Genomic DNA, 19,889 nt, shown 5'->3' with positions numbered 1-19,889 from the left:
GTATTTAAGGTAGCGTGAAATGTTACAGGAAGAAGGCAGGAGAATGACGTTGAGAAGGAAACTGAGCAGCCATGATGACATGGAGGAGCAGACTTGATGGGCTGAGTGGCCTAATTCTACTTCTCTGTCCTATGGTCTGATTTGGAGTACTTGAAGTAGATGGGATTGATTTACTTGGCATCATGTTGGTACAGACATTGTGGGTAGAAGGTCTGGTACCGGTGCTGTATTACCCTGTATGTTACTAACATTCTTGGGATGTGAACACAAGTATCAGTGTGTATTAAAACCTGTCAGGTGCGCACTTACGTTTGCACGTACCATTCATAAATTGGCATGCATGGTTGTATCTGGATGCTTCACTTTAATGGACCACACAGTGTACAGAGTTACTCACATCATTCTCCTTCGTTCCTCCCCAGAAGTTGATTCCACCAGCGTAGCTTGGGATATTGAGCACTGCCAAGCCCTGGAGGCTAGGGAGCGAGATAGACACTCCATCACACTACAAAACAGAAAGAGACACACCTCAGTGGGAATGCCATGCACATGTCAAAAGGAGCAGCACCTACAAACGGTGGGAGAGCTAATAGCAAAGATCCCAAGAAACAGAGCAGACATTACTGGGAATTTTTCTTGCTGGTGGTGTGTCACAGGAATTCCTGCTGAGGTTAAAGTCATAGAGTCTCGGTATCATAGAGAGATACAGATGAAAACAATACTTCTGACTGATCAACTGCATGCTGACTGCAACCATTTATTTATACTCACTCCACAGTAATAGTGCATTAATTTATTTCCCTATGTTTGTCCCATGCTCTCATTAATTTCTACCATCTACTTACAAACTCAGAACAACAGACAGCAGCCAATTACCTACCATCCTTTATGACTTGGGGATGTGCACCCGGGGAAACTGACATGGTCACAGAGAGAACATGTCAACTGCAGACAGACAGCTCCTGATGTTAGAATCAAACCTGCGTCTCTGGTGCGGCACCACAACTTTATATAATTGACATAAATGACTTGGGTACCAAAATTTGCTAAGGACACAAAGGTAGAGAGATAAGTTTGAAGAGGGTATGAGGGGTTCATACTGGACGTACTCAGGTTAAGTGAGCGGGCCGAGATATAGGGTATACTGTGTAAAAATGTGAACTTCATCACTGTTTGTAGGAAAAGTAAGAAACATATTAGCCACATGGAAAGAGACTATAGAGCTTTGAAATTCAAAGTAGGTGTGAATGCCCTGGTGAACAAAGTTCACAAATGCAAGTATGCAAGTATCGCTAATCACTTAGAAGGGCTAAAAGAATTTTATCCAAAGATAGCAGTAATAGGGTGAGGAGAGATATCTATATTTAATACCTTAGAAATAATATTGAAAATATCTCTCCAAAAAGTTTCCAAAGTAGGGCAAGACCAAAACATATGAGTTAAAGAGGCTATCTGCCCCGAACATCTATCACAGAAAGGATTAATATGCGAGTAAAAACGCGCTAACTTATCTTTGGACATATGTGCTCTATGAACCACTTTAAATTGAATTAGGGAATGTTTAGCACAAATAGAGGAAGTATTAACTAATTGTAAAATCTGCCCCCAATCATCCACAGAAATGGGAAGCCCCAATTCCTGTTCCCAATCTACCCTAATCTTATCAAATGGAGGTTTCCTAAGTTTCATAATAATATTATAAATCATAGCCGATGCACCTTTCTGACATGGATTAATCTTTGGACTACCTAAAATTTCTAGTAATCTTTCCCCTTCAGCCCGTAGAATGATTGCATTTCTTACTTTAATGGCGAAAAGATGTATTTTACAACATTGGAAAGAGCTTAATGCTCCAACTACCTTTTTTTGGTTTTCTCAGACGATTTTATGTTTGAATTTGGAGAAAATTAGAAGTAACCTTTATGATTCTTCATTTAAATTTGAACAGATTTGGGGACCTTTTATTCGATATTTTCATTTAATGTAATATTTACCCTTCTTGTTTTTTTTTCACTGTTTTTAATGGAGGTTGGGATTGAGGACGTGATTTTAAGTTTAACTCTGTTTGGTTTCAAGTTAGCCCATTGCTTTGCCTTGCTTTTAGTTAGCTGCACGGTGGGTTTTTTTTGGGGGTTTTTTTTTTCTTTTTTTTCCATTGATATATATAAAATTTAGTATACTATTATGTTATCTTGGTTTCTTATGCTTAAATTACATTGTTTGTAGTATTTTCTTTTTGGTATTGTTATCTTTTGGAATTTTATTATACTTTAACATTGTATTAATGTTTATATGGCTTACCTTTTTTGTATACTTACTCAATAAAAAGATTTAAAAAGAAAGAAAAGAATTTTATCATTAATCGCAAGGAGAAGATAAAATTAGGCAGGGTTTGCTTCAGTTATACAGGCCACTGGTTAGACCACTTCAAAGAAGCATGTACTGTACATGAATTATCTCCTTATTTAAGGAAGGATGTTGAAGTGTTGGAGTAGTTCAGCTATCAACTGGAATAAGTGCGTTGTCTAATAAACAAATGTTGGACAAGTTTGTTTGTAAACCCTAGAGTTTAGAAGGGTGTAAGGGGACTTAACTGAAACATACACGATCATAATTCTTGAGATCCTGAGCGATTGGATGCAGAGAGGATGTCTCCACTTGTGGGAAAATCTAGAACTAAGGGTTTCTAATTAAAAACAAATAGTCACCCATTTAAGACATGGACATGAGGGTGCTGTGTCTTTGGAGCTCTGTTCATCAAAGGGCAGTGGAAGATGTCTTTGATTATGTTTAGGCTAGAAGTAAATATGTAAATTATAAACAAGAATGTCATAGGTTACTAACAGTACACAGGGATGCAAAGATGAAGTCAAAACCAGGTCAGCCATTATGGAGACATAAGCAACACACATCAAAGTTGCTGGTGAACACAGCAGGCCAAGCAGCATCTATAGGAAGAGGCGCAGTCGACGTTTCAGGCCGAGACCCTTCGTCAGGACTAACTGAAGGAAGAGTGAGTAAGGGATTTGAAAGCTGGAGGGGGAGGGGGAGATGCAAAATGATAGGAGAAGACAGGAGGGGGAGGGATGGAGCCGAGAGCTGGACAGGTGATAGGCAAAAGGGGATACGAGAGGATCATGGGACAGGAGGTCCGGGAAGAAAGACGGGGGGGGGTGACCCAGAGGATGGGCAAGAGGTATATTCAGAGGGACAGAGGGAGAAAAAGGAGAGTGAGAGAAAGAATGTGTGCATAAAAATGAGTAACAGATGGGGTACGAGGGGGAGGTGGGGCCTAGCGGAAGTTAGAGAAGTCAATGTTCATGCCATCAGGTTGGAGGCTACCCAGACGGAATATAAGGTGTTGTTCCTCCAACCTGAGTGTGGCTTCATCTTTACAGTACAGGAGGCCGTGGATAGACATGTCAGAATGGGAATGGGATGTGGAATTAAAATGTGTGGCCACTGGGAGATCCTGCTTTCTCTGGCGGACAGAGCGTAGATGTTCAGCAAAGCGGTCTCCCAGTCTGCGTCGGGTCTCACCAATATATAAAAGGCCACATCGGGAGCACCGGACGCAGTATATCACCCCAGTCGACTCACAGGTGAAATGATGCCTCACCTGGAAGGACTGTTTGGGGCCCTGAATGGTGGTAAGGGAGGAAGTGTAAGGGCATGTGTAGCACTTGTTCCGCTTACACGGATAAGTGCCAGGAGGGAGATCAGTGGGGAGGGATGGGGGGGACGAATGGACAAGGGAGTTGTGTAGGGAGCGATCCCTGCGGAATGCAGAGAGAGGGGGGAGGGAAAGATGTGCTTAGTGGTGGGATCCCGTTGGAGGTGGCGGAAGTTACGGAGAATAATATGTTGGACCCGGAGGCTGGTGGGGTGGTAGGTGAGGACCAGGGGAACCCTATTCCTAGTGGGGTGGTGGGAGGATGGAGTGAGAGCAGATGTACGTGAAATGGGGGAGATGCGTTTAAGAGCAGAGTTGATAGTGGAGGAAGGGAAGCCCCTTTCTTTAAAAAATGAAGACATCTCCCTCGTCCTAGAATGAAAAGCTTCATCCTGAGAGCAGATGCGGCGGAGACGGAGGAATTGCGAGAAGGGGATGGCGTTTTTGCAAGAGACAGGGTGAGAAGAGGAATAGTCCGGATAGCTGTGAGAGTCAGTAGGCTTATAGTAGACATCAGTGGATAAGCTGTCTCCAGAGACAGAGACAGAAAGATCTAGAAAGGGGAGGGAGGTGTCGGAAATGGACCAGGTAAACTTGAGGGCAGGGTGAAAGTTGGAGGCAAAGTTAATAAAGTCAACGAGTTCTGCATGCGTGCAGGAAGCAGCGCCAATGCAGTCGTCGTTGTAGCGAAGGAAAAGTGGGGGACAGATACCAGAATAGGCAGGGAACATAGATTGTTCCACAAACCCAACAAAAAGGCAGGCATAGCTAGGACCCATACGGGTGCCCATAGCTACACCTTTAGTTTGGAGGAAATGGGAGGAGCAAAAGGAGAAATTATTAAGAGTAAGGACTAATTCCGCTAGACGGAGCAGAGTGGTGGTAGAGGGGAACTGATTAGGTCTGGAATCCAAAAAGAAGCGTAGAGCTTTGAGACCTTCCTGATGGGGGATGGAAGTATATAGGGACTGGACATCCATGGTGAAAATAAAGCGGTGGGGGCCAGGGAACTTAAAATCATCGAAAAGTTTAAGAGCGTGAGAAGTGTCACGAACATAGGTCGGAAGGGATTGAACAAGGGGTGATAAAACAGTGTCGAGGTATGCAGAAACGAGTTCGGTGGGGCAGGAGCAAGCTGAGACAATAGGTCGGCCAGGACAGGCAGGTTTGTGGATCTTGGGTAGGAGGTAGAAACGGGAAGTGCAGGGTGTGGGAACTATAAGGTTGGTAGCAGTGGATGACCTCTACCTTGCCGAGGCACAGCGACAACTCGCGGATACCTCCTCTTATTTACCCCTCGATCGTGACCCCACTAAGGAGCACCAGGCCATTGTCTCCCACACTATCAACGACTTTATCCGCTCAGGGGATCTCCCATCCACTGCTACCAACCTTATAGTTCCCACACCCCGCACTTCCCGTTTCTACCTCCTACCCAAGATCCACAAACCTGCCTGTCCTGGCCGACCTATTGTCTCAGCTTGCTCCTGCCCCACCGAACTCGTTTCTGCATACCTCGACACTGTTTTATCACCCCTTGTTCAATCCCTTCCAACCTATGTTCGTGACACTTCTCACGCTCTTAAACTTTTCGATGATTTTAAGTTCCCTGGCCCCCACCACTTTATTTTCACCATGGATGTCCAGTCCCTATATACTTCCATCCCCCATCAGGAAGGTCTCAAAGCTCTACGCTTCTTTTTGGATTCCAGACCTAATCAGTTCCCCTCTACCACCACTCTGCTCCGTCTAGCAGAATTAGTCCTTACTCTTAATAATTTCTCCTTTTGCTCCTCCCATTTCCTCCAAACTAAAGGTGTAGCTATGGGCACCCGTATGGGTCCTAGCTATGCCTGCCTTTTTGCTGGGTTTGTGGAACAATCTATGTTCCGTGCCTATTCTGGTATCTGTCCCCCACTTTTCCTTCGCTACATCGACGACTGCATTGGCGCTGCTTCCTGCACGCATGCAGAACTCGTTGACTTTATTAACTTTGCCTCCAACTTTCACCCTGCCCTCAAGTTTACCTGGTCCATTTCCGACACCTCCCTCCCCTTTCTAGATCTTTCTGTCTCTGTCTCTGGAGACAGCTTATCCACTGATGTCTACTATAAGCCTACTGACTCTCACAGCTATCTGGACTATTCCTCTTCTTACCCTGTCTCTTGCAAAAACGCCATCCCCTTCTCGCAATTCCTCCGTCTCCGCCGCATCTGCTCTCAGGATGAAGCTTTTCATTCTAGGACGAGGGAGATGTCTTCATTTTTTAAAGAAAGGGGCTTCCCTTCCTCCACTATCAACTCTGCTCTTAAACGCATCTCCCCCATTTCACGTACATCTGCTCTCACTCCATCCTCCCACCACCCCACTAGGAATAGGGTTCCCCTGGTCCTCACCTACCACCCCACCAGCCTCCGGGTCCAACATATTATTCTCTGTAACTTCCGCCACCTCCAACGGGATCCCACCACTAAGCACATCTTTCCCTCCCCCCCCTCTCTGCATTCCGCAGGGGTCGCTCCCTACACAACTCCCTTGTCCATTCGTCCCCCCCATCCCTCCCCACTGATCTCCCTCCTGGCACTTATCCGTGTAAGCAGAACAAGTGCTACACATGCCCTTACACTTCCTCCCTTACCACCATTCAGGGCCCCAAACAGTCCTTCCAGGTGAGGCATCACTTCACCTGTGAGTCGACTGGGGTGATATACTGCGTCCGGTGCTCCCGATGTGGCCTTTTATATATTGGTGAGACCCGACGCAGACTGGGAGACCGCTTTGCTGAACATCTACGCTCTGTCCGCCAGAGAAAGCAGGATCTCCCAGTGGCCACACATTTTAATTCCACATCCCATTCCCATTCTGACATGTCTATCCACGGCCTCCTGTACTGTAAAGATGAAGACACACTCAGGTTGGAGGAACAACACCTTATATTCCGTCTGGGTAGCCTCCAACCTGATGGCATGAACATTGACTTCTCTAACTTCCGCTAGGCCCCACCTCCCCCTCGTACCCCATCTGTTACTCATTTTTATGCACACATTCTTTCTCTCACTCTCCTTTTTCTCCCTCTGTCCCTCTGAATATACCTCTTGCCCATCCTCTGGGTCACCCCCCCCCCCGTCTTTCTTCCCGGACCTCCTGTCCCATGATCCTCTCGTATCCCCTTTTGCCTATCACCTGTCCAGCTCTCGGCTCTATCCCTCCCCCTCCTGTCTTCTCCTATCATTTTGCATCTCCCCCTCCCCCTCCAGCTTTCAAATCCCTTACTCACTCTTCCTTCAGTTAGTCCTGACGAAGGGTCTCGGCCTGAAACGTCGACTGCGCCTCTTCTTATAGATGCTGCTTGGCCTGCTGCGTTCACCAGCAACTTTGATGTGTGTTGCTTGAATTTCCAGCATCTGCAGAATTCCTGTTGTTTCTGGAGACATAAGAGTCTGCAGGTGTTGGAATCCGGTGCAACACTCAAAAGCTAGAACTTGGATCTGCTGAGTTCTTCCAGCTCTTTCTGTATCGCTCCAGATTAGCCATTTTATTGAAGTGGAAGGATTCTAATCCACCTACTGCCTTTTACTGGCTTTCCTCCATTATGTCCTGTTTAAGCTTAGAGAAAATAAGAAGTTGGACATTTGATACACTCTTTAAATTTGAGCAAATTGTGCGACCTTTAATTCAATATTTTCATTTGGTTTGATTTATTACTCTTCCAATTATTATTTTTGTCGAAGTTTTAGATTTGAACAGAAAGTCTTTCCTTTTTTTTATGATCGTATCCTCAGAATAGACTACCCAGACCCTTTTTTTCCCTTTTTTCATATAGTGTACTGGGGTTGATTTTTTCTTCTCGTTTAAAAAATTTAAAGGTTTTTTTCTCTCTCTATGAATTGATAAGAGGAGAATTAGCTGTCTTCTTTTTTATTATATACTACATATTGGCTTAATACTATGTAGGATTTTGATAATGTCTATTTCACTTTCTGTTTATATTGTTATTGATATACATATTTGAGATAATTCTCCTCTTGTTTGTATATATACTCTTTTTAAATCAATAAAAAGATTAATAAAGAAAGAAAGAAAGATTAGCCATGATTTTGTGAGAGCAGGGTTGAGAGAATAAGTTGAGAATTCCTATTATTAATTCATACATCCATGTATAGCATCCGTAACGGATCATCCACTAAGGTCTTGTACTCCTCAGTTCCGCATTTCCTTTTACACCAACGTGCTGCTGCTCTGCTCCATGTTTCATTGCTACTTCATCATTTTAAGAGCAGTGGAGACGTGGATTGTTTACTCCAAAATGGCTGTGGATGCTGGGACCAGCTCCACCCCTCATTTGGTCAGAGTTCCAAGGGCACTATCATTGGCTAGCACAACTCAAATGCCATCTATATATTTGCCAGTGACACAACTATTGGCAGAATTTCAGATGTTGACGAGGAAGCCTACAGGAGTGAGATAGATCAGCTGGTTGAGTGGTGTCACAACAACAATCTGCCACTTAAATTCATTGAGAACAAGGAACTGAATGTGGACTTCAGGAAGGGGAAGCCAAGAGAACCCATACCAGTCCTCATCAAGGGATCAGCAGTGGAAAAGGATGCGGCGTTGAGATTAAAACTAGGTCAGTCATGGAGACATAAGAGTCTGAAGACGATGGAATCTGACGTAACACTCAAAAAGCTGGAACTTCTACAGATCTCTAAAGATCTAATGTATCCTGGGCCCAGCATATTGCTGCAATTATAAAGAAGGCACAACAGCAGCTATATTTCATTAGGAGGAAACTTGGTATGACACCAAAAAATTAGTACAAGTTTTTACAGATCTACCGTGAGAGCATTCAAACCGGTTGCATCACCCTCTGCTATGAAGGGGTGATTGCACAGGATAAGAAAAAGCTGCAGAAGAAGTTGTAAACTCAGCCAGCCCCATCATGGGCACTAGCCTCCCAGCATAGAGAACATCATCTAAGGGTGATGGCTCAAAAAGGCAGCATCTACCATTAAGAGCCCCACCACCAGGACATGTTCTCTTCTTATTGCTACCATTATGGAGGAGGTACAGGAGCCTGAAATAGACTCTCAACATTTTAGGAACAATTTTTTCCCCTCTGCCATCAGATTTCTGAATGGACAATGAACCCATGAACACTACCTTAATTCTTTTTTGCTTTCCTTGCTCATTTTTTGCATTACTTACTTAATTTAATTTATTTTAAAAATATTTCTTACTGTGCTTTATATTTTTTATTATTATGCATTGCACTATAGTGTTGCCATAATACAACAAATGTCATGACATATGCTGGTGATATTAGACCTGATTCTGATTCTGACTCTGACCCTTTACTAGAGAAGCTGAAGTTAGATAGGTGACAATGTGCATTCTGAAGGAACTTTTCAAGGGCAGTTAGAATGAGCTAATGTCAAGCAAGTTAGATTTCCAAATGGCAGCTAAGATGTCTGGGACCCTTCAATGGAGTTGTGGAAGCACAAGGATGCCTGCCCTGGAAAGATGGAGGACATGGGTAAGAAGACAGGCCATAGGTTTAGCGCAATGCAATGAAGACATTGTTTTGTTCTTAAGTCACATCAAGCTTATCAAGTCTGAACATACCAGCCGTTTCAACTCAGCTCAACATTAATCCATCATGTTTCTCTAGTAGTTACTTCCTATTCTTGTCAAAATGTCCAAATTCATCCCAGTCCTCTCATGCCTATCTTTCCTTATAGATTCCACTCCCTTCCTAAAACTCATGCCATCCTCTCCAGAGGCTGCACCTTCCCTCTAACTCAGTGCTCTGGGTATTCCAAGACAGATGATAAATCCCTCTGAAATTTGTAGGGAGCGGCTGGATTGAGAGAATTACTGATCTGACACTGCCCTCTTCAGACAAGTCCTTCGCTTGATGTTGATGGGTTTTTCCCTGCCTCAGCAGAATGCCTCCAAGTTACAGAATGATAGGATATACGGATTGAAGCCCTCTCTACATTGCCCCACTGAACATTCCCAGAATTATGACAAAGTCAGCCAGAATCCAAGTAAAATCCCCTGTTGACTACTCCACTGAACAGGGCGGCTACCATGCATGCTGGATAGAGTAGAATTCCCTCAAGATTCAGAAACAAGCTGATTAGAGCAAAATAGCACACATGTCTCAGAAGTCCCAATAAGAGAGAATCCAGCCATCTACTTTTGATATTTATAGATGTTAACAGTGCTGATTACCCAATAACATCCTCACATCACTAGAAACTCAACTGAACCAACCATATAAATACCCTAACTACAAGATCACATCAAAGGCTGGGTATCTTGTGGGAAGTGACTCACCTGATATTCCCATGGGTATCTGCGACTTACAAAGCACAAATCAAGAGTGCGATGGATTCATCTCCAAGTGTCTAAATGAGTGCAAGATGCTGAAAACAGTTCAGGTCAAAGCAGACCATCCCGATCCAACACTAAGGATATTTTCCCTCCACCACCAATGCACATTCTACAAAATTCGTTGTGATTACTCAGTCCAAGAAGAACTCCAAATCCTATACCACCTTTACCACCAAGAAGGTAAAGAGAAAAGGTGTAGATTTATTGGAATACTAGAACTCGCAGCTTCTCCTCTGCCAAACACTGCATGAATTGGAAATGTGTCACTGCTCCCTCATTGCTGATGGGTTTAAATCCTGGAACTTCCTCCCCAACACATGGGAGCAGCCTTTCATTAAAACTGCAACAGTTCAATTAAGTCATTAACTACCACTTTTTTAAGGTAGTTCAGGATGGACAATAAACGCTGGCCTTGGTAATGGTGCCCAGGGCAGGGAATGAACAAGAGCTTAACACTGTCCCATTGAAAACACAAATTGCAGTTACAGAGCAAGATATGACATATATCAAACCCCTTACTTTATATGCCATTGAATATTCTAAAGGGAGGTCCACTATAGACCGGATTCAGAGCAAAGTTCAACTCAGCAAAGGCTTGTGCCAATGCCAATCACTTTTGTGCTATATTCCTGAGTAAATTAAGGGTACCTACATACAGGGTTCATGCAGAGGTGTCATGGTCCGGTCCGTGAAGTCCGTATTCCAGTTCACCGTCCGGTCCCTCGACCCTTGCTCCAGGTTTTCCTGTCTACCCTATTTCTGTTCTTGTTGAGTTCTAATTGAGGCAGCTGATGCTCGTTGGGGCTGCCTGCATAAATAGTTTAAAGACCAGGGCGTGGCTGATGGATTATTCTTGTCCTAACTCCTTGTATCCCTTCCTCTGCCTTCTGTTTCCTCGCCTGAAGCCCTGTCTTGTCTTGCCGGTAACTCTCGCCTCGCCTGAATTTCTCGTCTCACCTTGCTTTGCCAGAAGCCTTGTCTTGTCTTGCCGGTACCGCTCACCTCACCTGAAGTTCTCATCTCGCCTTGCATTGCCTGAAGCCTTGCCTTGTCTTGCTGGTAATTCTCGCCCCGTCTCACCTGCAAACTTGTCCTAGAGCCACCCTGTACCTAGCACCCTTCCTGTCCCTTTCCTCCACCCAGGTAAGCCAGGCCGTCTTGCCGTTACCTGTGGTTGGTTCTGCCCTTTCCTGTTCCTTGCCTCTGTCAGGTAAGCCAGGCCGTCTCGCCATTACCTGCGGTTGGTTTTGTCCCTTCCTGTCCCATGCCTCCGTCGGGTGGTGATCTGCGCCCTGCCCAGGTGATCCGCGCCCTGCCCATGAATGCTGCGCCCTGCCCAGGTGGAGCCAGCCTCCTGCCAAGCCTCAGCCTGAAGACTCCAGCCTCCTGCCTCCTGCCAAGCCTCTAGCCTGAAGGCTCCTGCCTCCAGACAAGCCTCGCTTCTGTCCTCAAGCCTGAAGACTCCTGCGTCCTGCCAAGCCTCACCTCTAGCCTCAAGCCCGAATGCTTCAGCCTCCTGCCTAGCCTCAAGCCTGAAGGCTCCAGCCTCCTGCCTAGCATCAAGCCTGAAGACTCCAGTCTCCTGCCAAGCCTCAAGCCTGAAGACTCCAGCCTCCTGCCAAGCCTCGCCTCAGGTCTCTAGTCTCAAGTCTCCTGCCTCCTGCCAGGCTTCACCTCTAGCCTCAAGCCTCCTCCTGCCTAGCCTCAAGCCTGAAGACTCCAGCCTCCTGCCTAGCCTCAAGCCTGAAGACTCCAGCCTCCTGCCTAGCCTCAAGCCTGAAGACTCCAGCCTCCTGCCTAGCCTCAAGCCTGAAGACTCCAGCCTCCTGCCTGGCCTCAAGCCTGAAGACTCCCGCCTCCTGCCTGGCCTCAAGCCTGAAGACGCCATCCTCCTGCCTAGCCTCAAGCCTGAAGTCTCCAGCCTCCTGCCAAGCCTCGCTTCAGGTCTTTAGCCTCAAGTCTCCTGCCTCCTGCCAAGCCTAGCCTCAAGTCTCTAGCCTCCAGTCTCCTGCCTCCTGCCAAGCATTGCCTCAAGTCTCTAAGACTCCAGCCTTGTCCTGCCTGCCAGCCAACCCTCATCCTTGCCTAGTTCTGGGGTCCGAGCCAGAGGCAAGACCCAGGTACTGGGTCCTTGTCCAGTCTCTGGCTCGGAATCCAAGCCCGAGCTCCTAGCTCTTTTGTCCAGTCCTGTTTCAGGTTCCTGGTTTTCTTATCCATGTCCTTGCCATCACCTTGTATCCTAGTCCTGTCCCTAGTACTTCAGTGTCTGTGTCTTGCACTTGGGTCCGTTCCCAGCGATGCCCTTATGACAAGGGGCTCTCCGACTTGCACATTAATTAGACCACATTGCAGCCCAGCTTCTGAAATGAGAGAACAATCCTCCAAACAATCCCAACACCCAGCCACTGATATAAGTTACGTACCTCCAAATGGATGCGCTGCTCTAAATTCTTGTATGTTCTCTGGAGAAGTTCTTTGGTGCCAAGGACTCCGTACAACATCATGTTCTTGGTTCGACTTCTGGTCATAGGAAATGTAACATAATTCAACACTAGTTAAAAGAAATGTGATCTGTACAACACTGGTGGCTGGAACAGTCCAAGACCAGCTTGCATTGGACAGCCAGACACAGAGCTTGGGACAGAGGTGAAGAATTCTCTTCCATTGCACATATAGCAGCACTAGACTCTGTGAAAATCATCACAAACAAAGGAACATTCTGGGACAGACCTGAATTGGACTGCTTTACAGACAGAAAATGCTGGAAATACTCAACAGGTCTGGCAGCAGAGGTGGAAACATGTTTCAGATTGGAGACAATTTGATGAGAAGTAGGAATGGTGTGGTTTGGAAAACTGTGAAGGTAAATGGGAAGATATGTGATAGGATGGAGACAGGAGAAGGGGTGTGACACAAGGAGTAGTGCTTCTGGCTGAGAGAGGCTGGCATGAAAAGTGTGTTTGAGGGAGTATCAGTGGGAGGAGATGAATAAAATCTGAAATCTGAGGAGAAAAATATATGAACTTAATTCTGGGAACGGGACATCCATGGGTGGAGTAGCTGGTCATCTGAAACTTCTGTATTCAGTGCTGATGCCAGAAGGTTGTAATATGTCCAGAGAGAAGATAAGGTACAGTTCTTTGAACTTAGGGTAGGTTTCCTGGGAACAGTGTGGGAAGCTGTGGAAAGACAGTCACAGTGAGTGTGAGATGGAGAAGTAATATGTGTTCACTGGGCACTTGGACTGAGACACAACTAATATGTCCCCAATGCACTACAGACAGTAAGGATAGTCTAGGACACACCTGGATCAAACTGTTGCACCATTTATATACATAAGGACAATGTGGAACAGACTGGTGTTATTCTGTACTCGTATATGTGAGGCCCAGAACCTGGATTAATTTTGTTTTACCACAGTCACATTGGAGGTTATCAGAGATCATCTCAGATCAGTCTGCATTATTCTGTGTAGGGAGTGGTAACCTGTGACAGACCAAAGTCAGTCTCAATGCAACTAAATACATAGGAAATTGCCAAAGACAGACGTGCATCAGTCTCTGACATGACAGAGGGTATTTCTAGTCCATAGAGGAACTGTTATGTGTTCTGTCACCTATATAAGGAGAACACTCTAGTCGTAGAAAGTGAAATCACACACCTGCACTTTTTGGGATGTTCATCCCTCTTATTGTTGAACTCCAGCGATATTTTGGCATCCAGCCCAATGCCAAAGTAATTGTTCATTACACATTTCTCAGAGAAAAATCTAGAACAAAAGGCACAGAGCTCAGGGTACACAGCATCATCTCAAGTGAAATATATTCAGAATCATAGAATCTTACCCAAAGAGGAGGGTATTTCAACACATCAATCCTGCATTGACCCTTAAAAAGCCAATTTTACCTGGACCTGGACCCAGGATTTTACCCCAAGTAAATACATAATCCTGCCCATGGACATACCTAATTGCCTCCCTTAGAACCTGCTTGTGCCATAATCCACCATGCGAAAATCTTGGCTCACTGACTATCAACCCCATCCAGAAAAAAAACTATTTCAACCTAGCCGACAATCGAATAAACCTGACCATCACTTTCATGTTTCCCTTAACTTCCTCTGCCACATAGTCAGTCACTGGCATCAGCTTGGCACCAGGTGTAATTGCTAAGGTCATGAAATTCAAGGGAAGTAAGACCTACATCCTTTTTTCATCCATCAGCCTGACAGTCTCCCTTTTCTCACTGTTCCTTGAACTACGAGATGATTACCTGCTTAAATATGCTTTCCAGAAAACTCTCAGACTCATAGATAGACAACAAACAGTACCATCAGCTATAGTTCAGGCTCCCAAACCAAACAATGAAACTTCTTGCCCCTGTGGTTGCCTGGGACACAGCAAATGCCTGGGAGACTCCCAGAGCACAGAAGTATCCTGCCATGCTTCTAATTTATCTGATGAACTAGATTAGCAAATGAAGATTATATATCAAAATGCTATTGATTACTGTTCAGTGAGCATGTTTTATTTACCCAGAGAAAACATTTTTCCCTATTTCTTCTTTCTGTTCAGAGTATGGGGCTCTGCTTCGTAGAGTTGCAGAGAGAGGTTAATTCTGTAACTAACCTGTTCTACATGATATCTACCTTGGGAATGATGCACACCACAGACTAAACAGTCTATTCTATAACTAAAACGTGTTATACCTAACCTGTGAATGGGTATTGAAAATATCAGTGCTGACAAGAACTTAAATATCTTCTTTCCCAGAATCCTCTAGAGACTTATTTTTGCTATTTTTTGCAAAGACAAGAATTTCAGCCAAAGTCAAGCGGTCTAATGTTGCAAATAAACAAGTGCCACATGAGATAACTCCTTCCTGAGCAAACTTCCAAATCTGAATTCCATCAGTGTTAGATGCAGATAACATTGCAGAGATATTTAGATATTGTACACTTACACTGAGCTGAGATCTTCAGTGGAACTGCTTCCATCTGATCGGTCAAGTATGATAGTGGATGTTGTAGAGGTCACTGTTAGTGAATCAATAAAAGAATAATCAGGTGAGAAAAATACATTCTGCACAGTCACAGGAGATACCACTCTCTACGGTGACATCTATGTCCCTCTGTACGGTCACAAGAAGTGTCACCACAGGGTAACACATCTGTCTCTCTGTACAATGATGTACAAGGTGTAACTCCCGAGGGTGAACCATCTGTGCTTTGTAGAATAGTTGCATCTTGCCCATTAGCAGCTCTCATCATTCTGAGTATTCAGCTCCACCCCAGCACCCAACACTCTACGCACTGTTTGAAGTGTGAAGTTCATTGGGACATTGTGCTATGCTGAAGGTGTTCCGGGGAATGGGTATTATTATAATTAGAGTGGAGCTGCCTTACATGTCTCTATGTTCTTGTCACCCTGCTCCTCTGTGTTCTCTCTCCTGATGACAGGCGGGTTGTGGTTTGGGGGACAGCTGTACGTTACTTGACTCTGCTTGTTCTGTTCATCAACCACTGGAAGAAAAGATAACAGTTGAATGAAGTCTGGGCAAACAATACTGCTATTAACCAGTAACACAGCATAGACATGTAGAGAGAAAAAGCAGATATTTTATATTTGAAACATCACGTTGGTATCACTGGGACTGACTGGATTAAAGAACTGGAGGCAACTCTCAGACTCTTCCTCTTACTTACCCCTTGAACATGACCCCAGTAAGGAGCATCAGGCCATTGCCTCTCACACCACCATATCCTCATCAAATTTGGAGATCTCCCATTCATTGGCAACAACCTCATAGTTTGCTTACCCAGCACTGCTTGGTTCTAATTCCTACCCAAGGTCCACAAACCTGATTGTCCAGGTAGGACCATTGTTTCTGCCTGCTACTGTCCCACTGAACTGACGTCTGCCTATCTTGACTCCACATTATCCTCCTTTTGTTCAGTTCTTGCCTACCTACATCCGTGACATTTTGCACACTCTCAACCATGTTCCGAGCCTCCACAGGTAACACTCGCAACTCTTTCTACGCTCCACTGACAACGGCATCGGTCCTGCTTCCTGCGCTCATGCTGAGCTCAATAATTTCATCCACTTTGCTACAACTTCCACCATGCCCTCAAAGTCACTTGGTCCATCTCAGACACCTCTCTCCCTTTTCTCAATCTCTGATATCTTTGAGAAACATATAGACTCTCACAGCTACCTTGACTATACCTCTTACCATACAGTCACTTGCAAAAATGCTATTTCCTTTACTCAGTTCCTCGTGCTGTGCCACATTTGTTCTCAGGATGAGGTTTTCATTCTAGGAAAAACAAGATGTCCTCATTCTTCAAATTTTGGGGTTTCCTTTCCACCACCATCAATAATGCCTTCACCCGCAGCTCCTCAAATTCAGCGCCTAATCTCACCCCATCCTCCCCCCAACATAACAGAGAGAAGGTTCTCCATGTCCTTACCTCATGAGGCTCCATATGCAGCGAACCATTCTCTGTAATGTCTGCCATCTATAAAGGGATCCTACCAGAAAGCACATCTTTCCCTACCCTCCACATACTGTTTTCTGCAGGGATCGCTTGTTATGTGTTTCCCTTGTACACTCATCCCTCTATCCTCACCTCCCTCCTGGCATATCCCTACAAGAGGGTCGGGCTACATCTGTCCTTACTTCTCCTCCCTCATTACCATTCAAGGACGCAAACAATTTTTACAGGTGAGGGGATACCACCTCTGAGTCTGTCAAGGTAGTCCCCCTGTGTCCGGTGCTCCCAGTACAGCCTCCTCTACATTGGTGAAGCCCAACGATGTCATGGTCCAGATCGGGGTCCCTTTAAATTTACTTTGTTTATGTTACAATCCGGACCGTTGACTCCCTGTTTCCCTTTGGTTCCCTGTTTTCCTGTGTCCCTCGGCTTTGGTGATTGGAGGCAATTTACTCTCGATTGAACCAGTAGTTTATAGTCTCCGGCTTTCAGCCATTCGGCGCGAGAACGTCTGCGAAGTCACCAAAGGTACAGCGTGCCAATGTCATCTGGCCGGAGCAAGCCTAGTCTCGGCCAAAAGCGAGTGCCAGTAACTCGCCTTTCCTCACTGGAGCAACCCTGTCAAGTTACCTCGCCAAAGCGAGCCTGCAAAGTTTCCTCACTGAGGTGGGTCCGTCAGTTAATCCACCGGAGGGAATCAGGAACCGCTGTCTACTGTTCCCGGGCCGAGTCGAGAGCTCGCCACTCCCCGGCAGCATCCAAGTTTCGAGTCAAGTCCTGGCCCTGGCGGCATCCAAGTTCCGAGTCAAGTCCTGGCCCTGGCGGTCTGGGATTCCTGTCCTACCCCGCTGTCTGAATCCCTTCTCTCCCCCTCTCGCCTCTAGCCCTCGTCTGCAGCCCTCACCTGCACTTCGGTCTAGTTCTATCGCCGGAGCTAGATAGGTACTGTCTGGTGTTCTTTCATGTTGGTCTTGTCTTGTCCTCGCCTCCGTGGGGTAAGTCAGGCCATCTTGCCGTTGCCCCGCGGGGGGTCATGTCTTGTCTTGTCTTGTCCTCGCCTCCATGGGGTAAGTCAGGCCATCTTGCCATTGCCCCGCGGGGGGTCATGTCTTGTCTTGTCTGGTCCTCGCCTCCGTGGGGTAAGTCTGGCTGTCTTGCCGTTGCCTCGCGGGGGGTCATGAGTCCCGGCCCTATGTCCTGTACCCAAGGAGGGGTCCCGGCTCTCTGTTCTGTGTGTGAGTCCCAGCCCTATGTCCTGTACCCAAGGAGGGGTCCCGACTCTGTGTTCTGTGTATGTGTCCATGGTTCCATGTACCTGCTCTCCGGAGACCGAGGCACTGTTTCTCTATGTTCCTCCTCTCCCGAGCCCATGTCATGTCCACGCCTGGTTCTGGGGTCCGAGCCCGAGGCAAGACCCAGGTACCCAGCTAGCCTCTTCATGTCGCCTATACTGGGATCTGATTCCGAGTCCTAGCCCAGACCCTTAGTCCCAGCCTAGTCGTAGTCCTGAGTCCTTGCCCAGTTCGCTCTTCCTGCTTCTGCTTTGCTGTCCTGGTATCAAACAATAAACTCTTTAATTAACCTCACAAGATGTGTCTTGCATTTGGGTCCACCCTTGCTCCCAACGCCTCACCATTGTGACAAATGAAGACTGGGGGATCACTTCATCCAGCACCTTTGCTCAATCTGCTACAAAAGGCTGGATTTTCCAGTGGCCACCCATTTCAATTCAGCTTCCCATTCCCATTTCAACATGTTGGACCATGGCCTCCTCTTTTTTTTCCACAATGAGGCTATGCTCAGGTTGATGGATTAGCTTCCAATTTCATGGCATGAACATTAATATCTCTAACTTACGATAATCTTTCCCCCTCCCTCTTCTTTTGTCCCATTTCCCATTCTGGCTACTCTCTATCCACTTTTCTTCTCTTCACCTGTCCAGTGATTAGCTTTTCACTCTATCTTGGTACAAGTGACAATAATAAACCAATGCCAATACCAATACCATCCACACTTGGGACAATCCTTCCCTGGCTCATCCTGTATCAATCTGTTCCACCTTTGGGTCATTCCTCACTTACTCCAGCTTTTGTCGGTCTCTCATCTAATCCGCTTTGCTGTATGAGTGAGCTGAACTTATTGTGTTACCTTTCTCTGCTTGTTTGATGATCTGCCTCAGAGCTTTCTTCAAACTGTTAGCTCGTAGCATGAGTTCTTCTTTGGACTTCAACGTTTTGGGCACAGAATTTGTATCTGGCTTGTTTTCAAGGTCTCCACCAGTTTGAGCAGGTTTTCCCTCACCCTGTTCACCTGTGGATGGTGGAGAGGTGCCCGTGGGAATAATCAGTGCCTGGGATTCATCTCCAAGAACCTTGACCAGGGAGTCCAGTTTCTGAGTCAACATTACACACTGCAATAGAGAAGCACAGACACATCACATTGACCAGCTATGGTTCAAACCTTCCCACATTCCTGATCCCTTCTGTGAACTCCCACAATTACAGCTCAAGAGTTACAGCAGTTGGCAGAGTGAGGACTGGGGGGTCAGAGGGAAGAGGCTGTGTTTATTTCTATGAATGACCCACCTTCTTTGTAATTGAGTCTGCTTCCTCCTTGTTCTCTTCAACCCTCTTGTACGCTTTGCCAACCTCAGCTGTAAAGTTGCTTACTGTCTCACATATAAACCTGCATGTCAACAGAAAGCAAAGGTTGGGACAGGAGGTAATAATAACGGGCAGGAATGTTAAAGAAAGGGAAAAGAAAGTGAGACATGGCAAGGAAAGGAACAGTGAAGTTTAGAAAAATAAGTGAGATTCTTAGTGAAGACAGAAATGAAATGCACATTCAGTAGATATCTCACTCTGTGGGTGTACTCCTCTGGTATAGCGATTGAGCTGCAAAGGGTTATCCACTATGGGATGTTCTCTGACATAATAGATTCAAGATTCAGGATTGTTTAATGTCTTCTCCAGTGCACAAATGTAAAGGAGAAAGAAATAATTGTTACTCTGGATCCAATGCAGCATATAAAACACACACTAAAGTAAAGAACACATTAAGAAAAATACACAATGTAAGTACATAAGAGAGCTTACATACATCGATTGATTAAATGTACATAAAGTGGAGCTAGGTACAGGAGTGTCTATACATAGGGTGACTCTGACAGGATGATCAGGTTGTGGTGGTGGTGGGAGGTGTAGTGTGGTGGGTTAGTGGTTAGAAGCTTTGATCAGCCTTACTGCTTAGGGAAAGTAACTGCCTTTTAAGTCTGTTGGTCCTGGCGTGCATGCTATGTAGCCTCCTCCCTCATGCGAATAGT

General features: G+C 45.7%; 1 protein-coding gene across 2 annotated transcripts in view; it reads right to left on the bottom strand.

Annotated features, from left to right (window-relative positions):
- The window catches only part of LOC134352916 (diacylglycerol kinase eta-like), a 185,806-nt gene that overhangs the window by 31,560 nt on the left and 134,357 nt on the right, over positions 1-19,889 (bottom strand). For both annotated transcript variants that reach the window (XM_063060530.1, XM_063060531.1), the window contains exons 14-20: positions 19,153-19,252; positions 18,716-18,977; positions 15,476-15,592; positions 15,034-15,106; positions 13,734-13,841; positions 12,496-12,592; positions 398-505 (exon numbers count right to left, since the gene is read on the bottom strand). In XM_063060530.1, the coding sequence (XP_062916600.1) occupies positions 398-505; positions 12,496-12,592; positions 13,734-13,841; positions 15,034-15,106; positions 15,476-15,592; positions 18,716-18,977; positions 19,153-19,252 (865 nt within the window). The remainder of the gene's footprint in view (positions 1-397; positions 506-12,495; positions 12,593-13,733; positions 13,842-15,033; positions 15,107-15,475; positions 15,593-18,715; positions 18,978-19,152; positions 19,253-19,889) is intronic.

This window comes from Mobula hypostoma, chromosome 10, assembly GCF_963921235.1.
Source record: "Mobula hypostoma chromosome 10, sMobHyp1.1, whole genome shotgun sequence".
NCBI classification, from domain to species: Eukaryota; Metazoa; Chordata; class Chondrichthyes; order Myliobatiformes; family Myliobatidae; genus Mobula; species Mobula hypostoma.
This window is presented reverse-complemented; position numbering and strand designations above follow the sequence as displayed.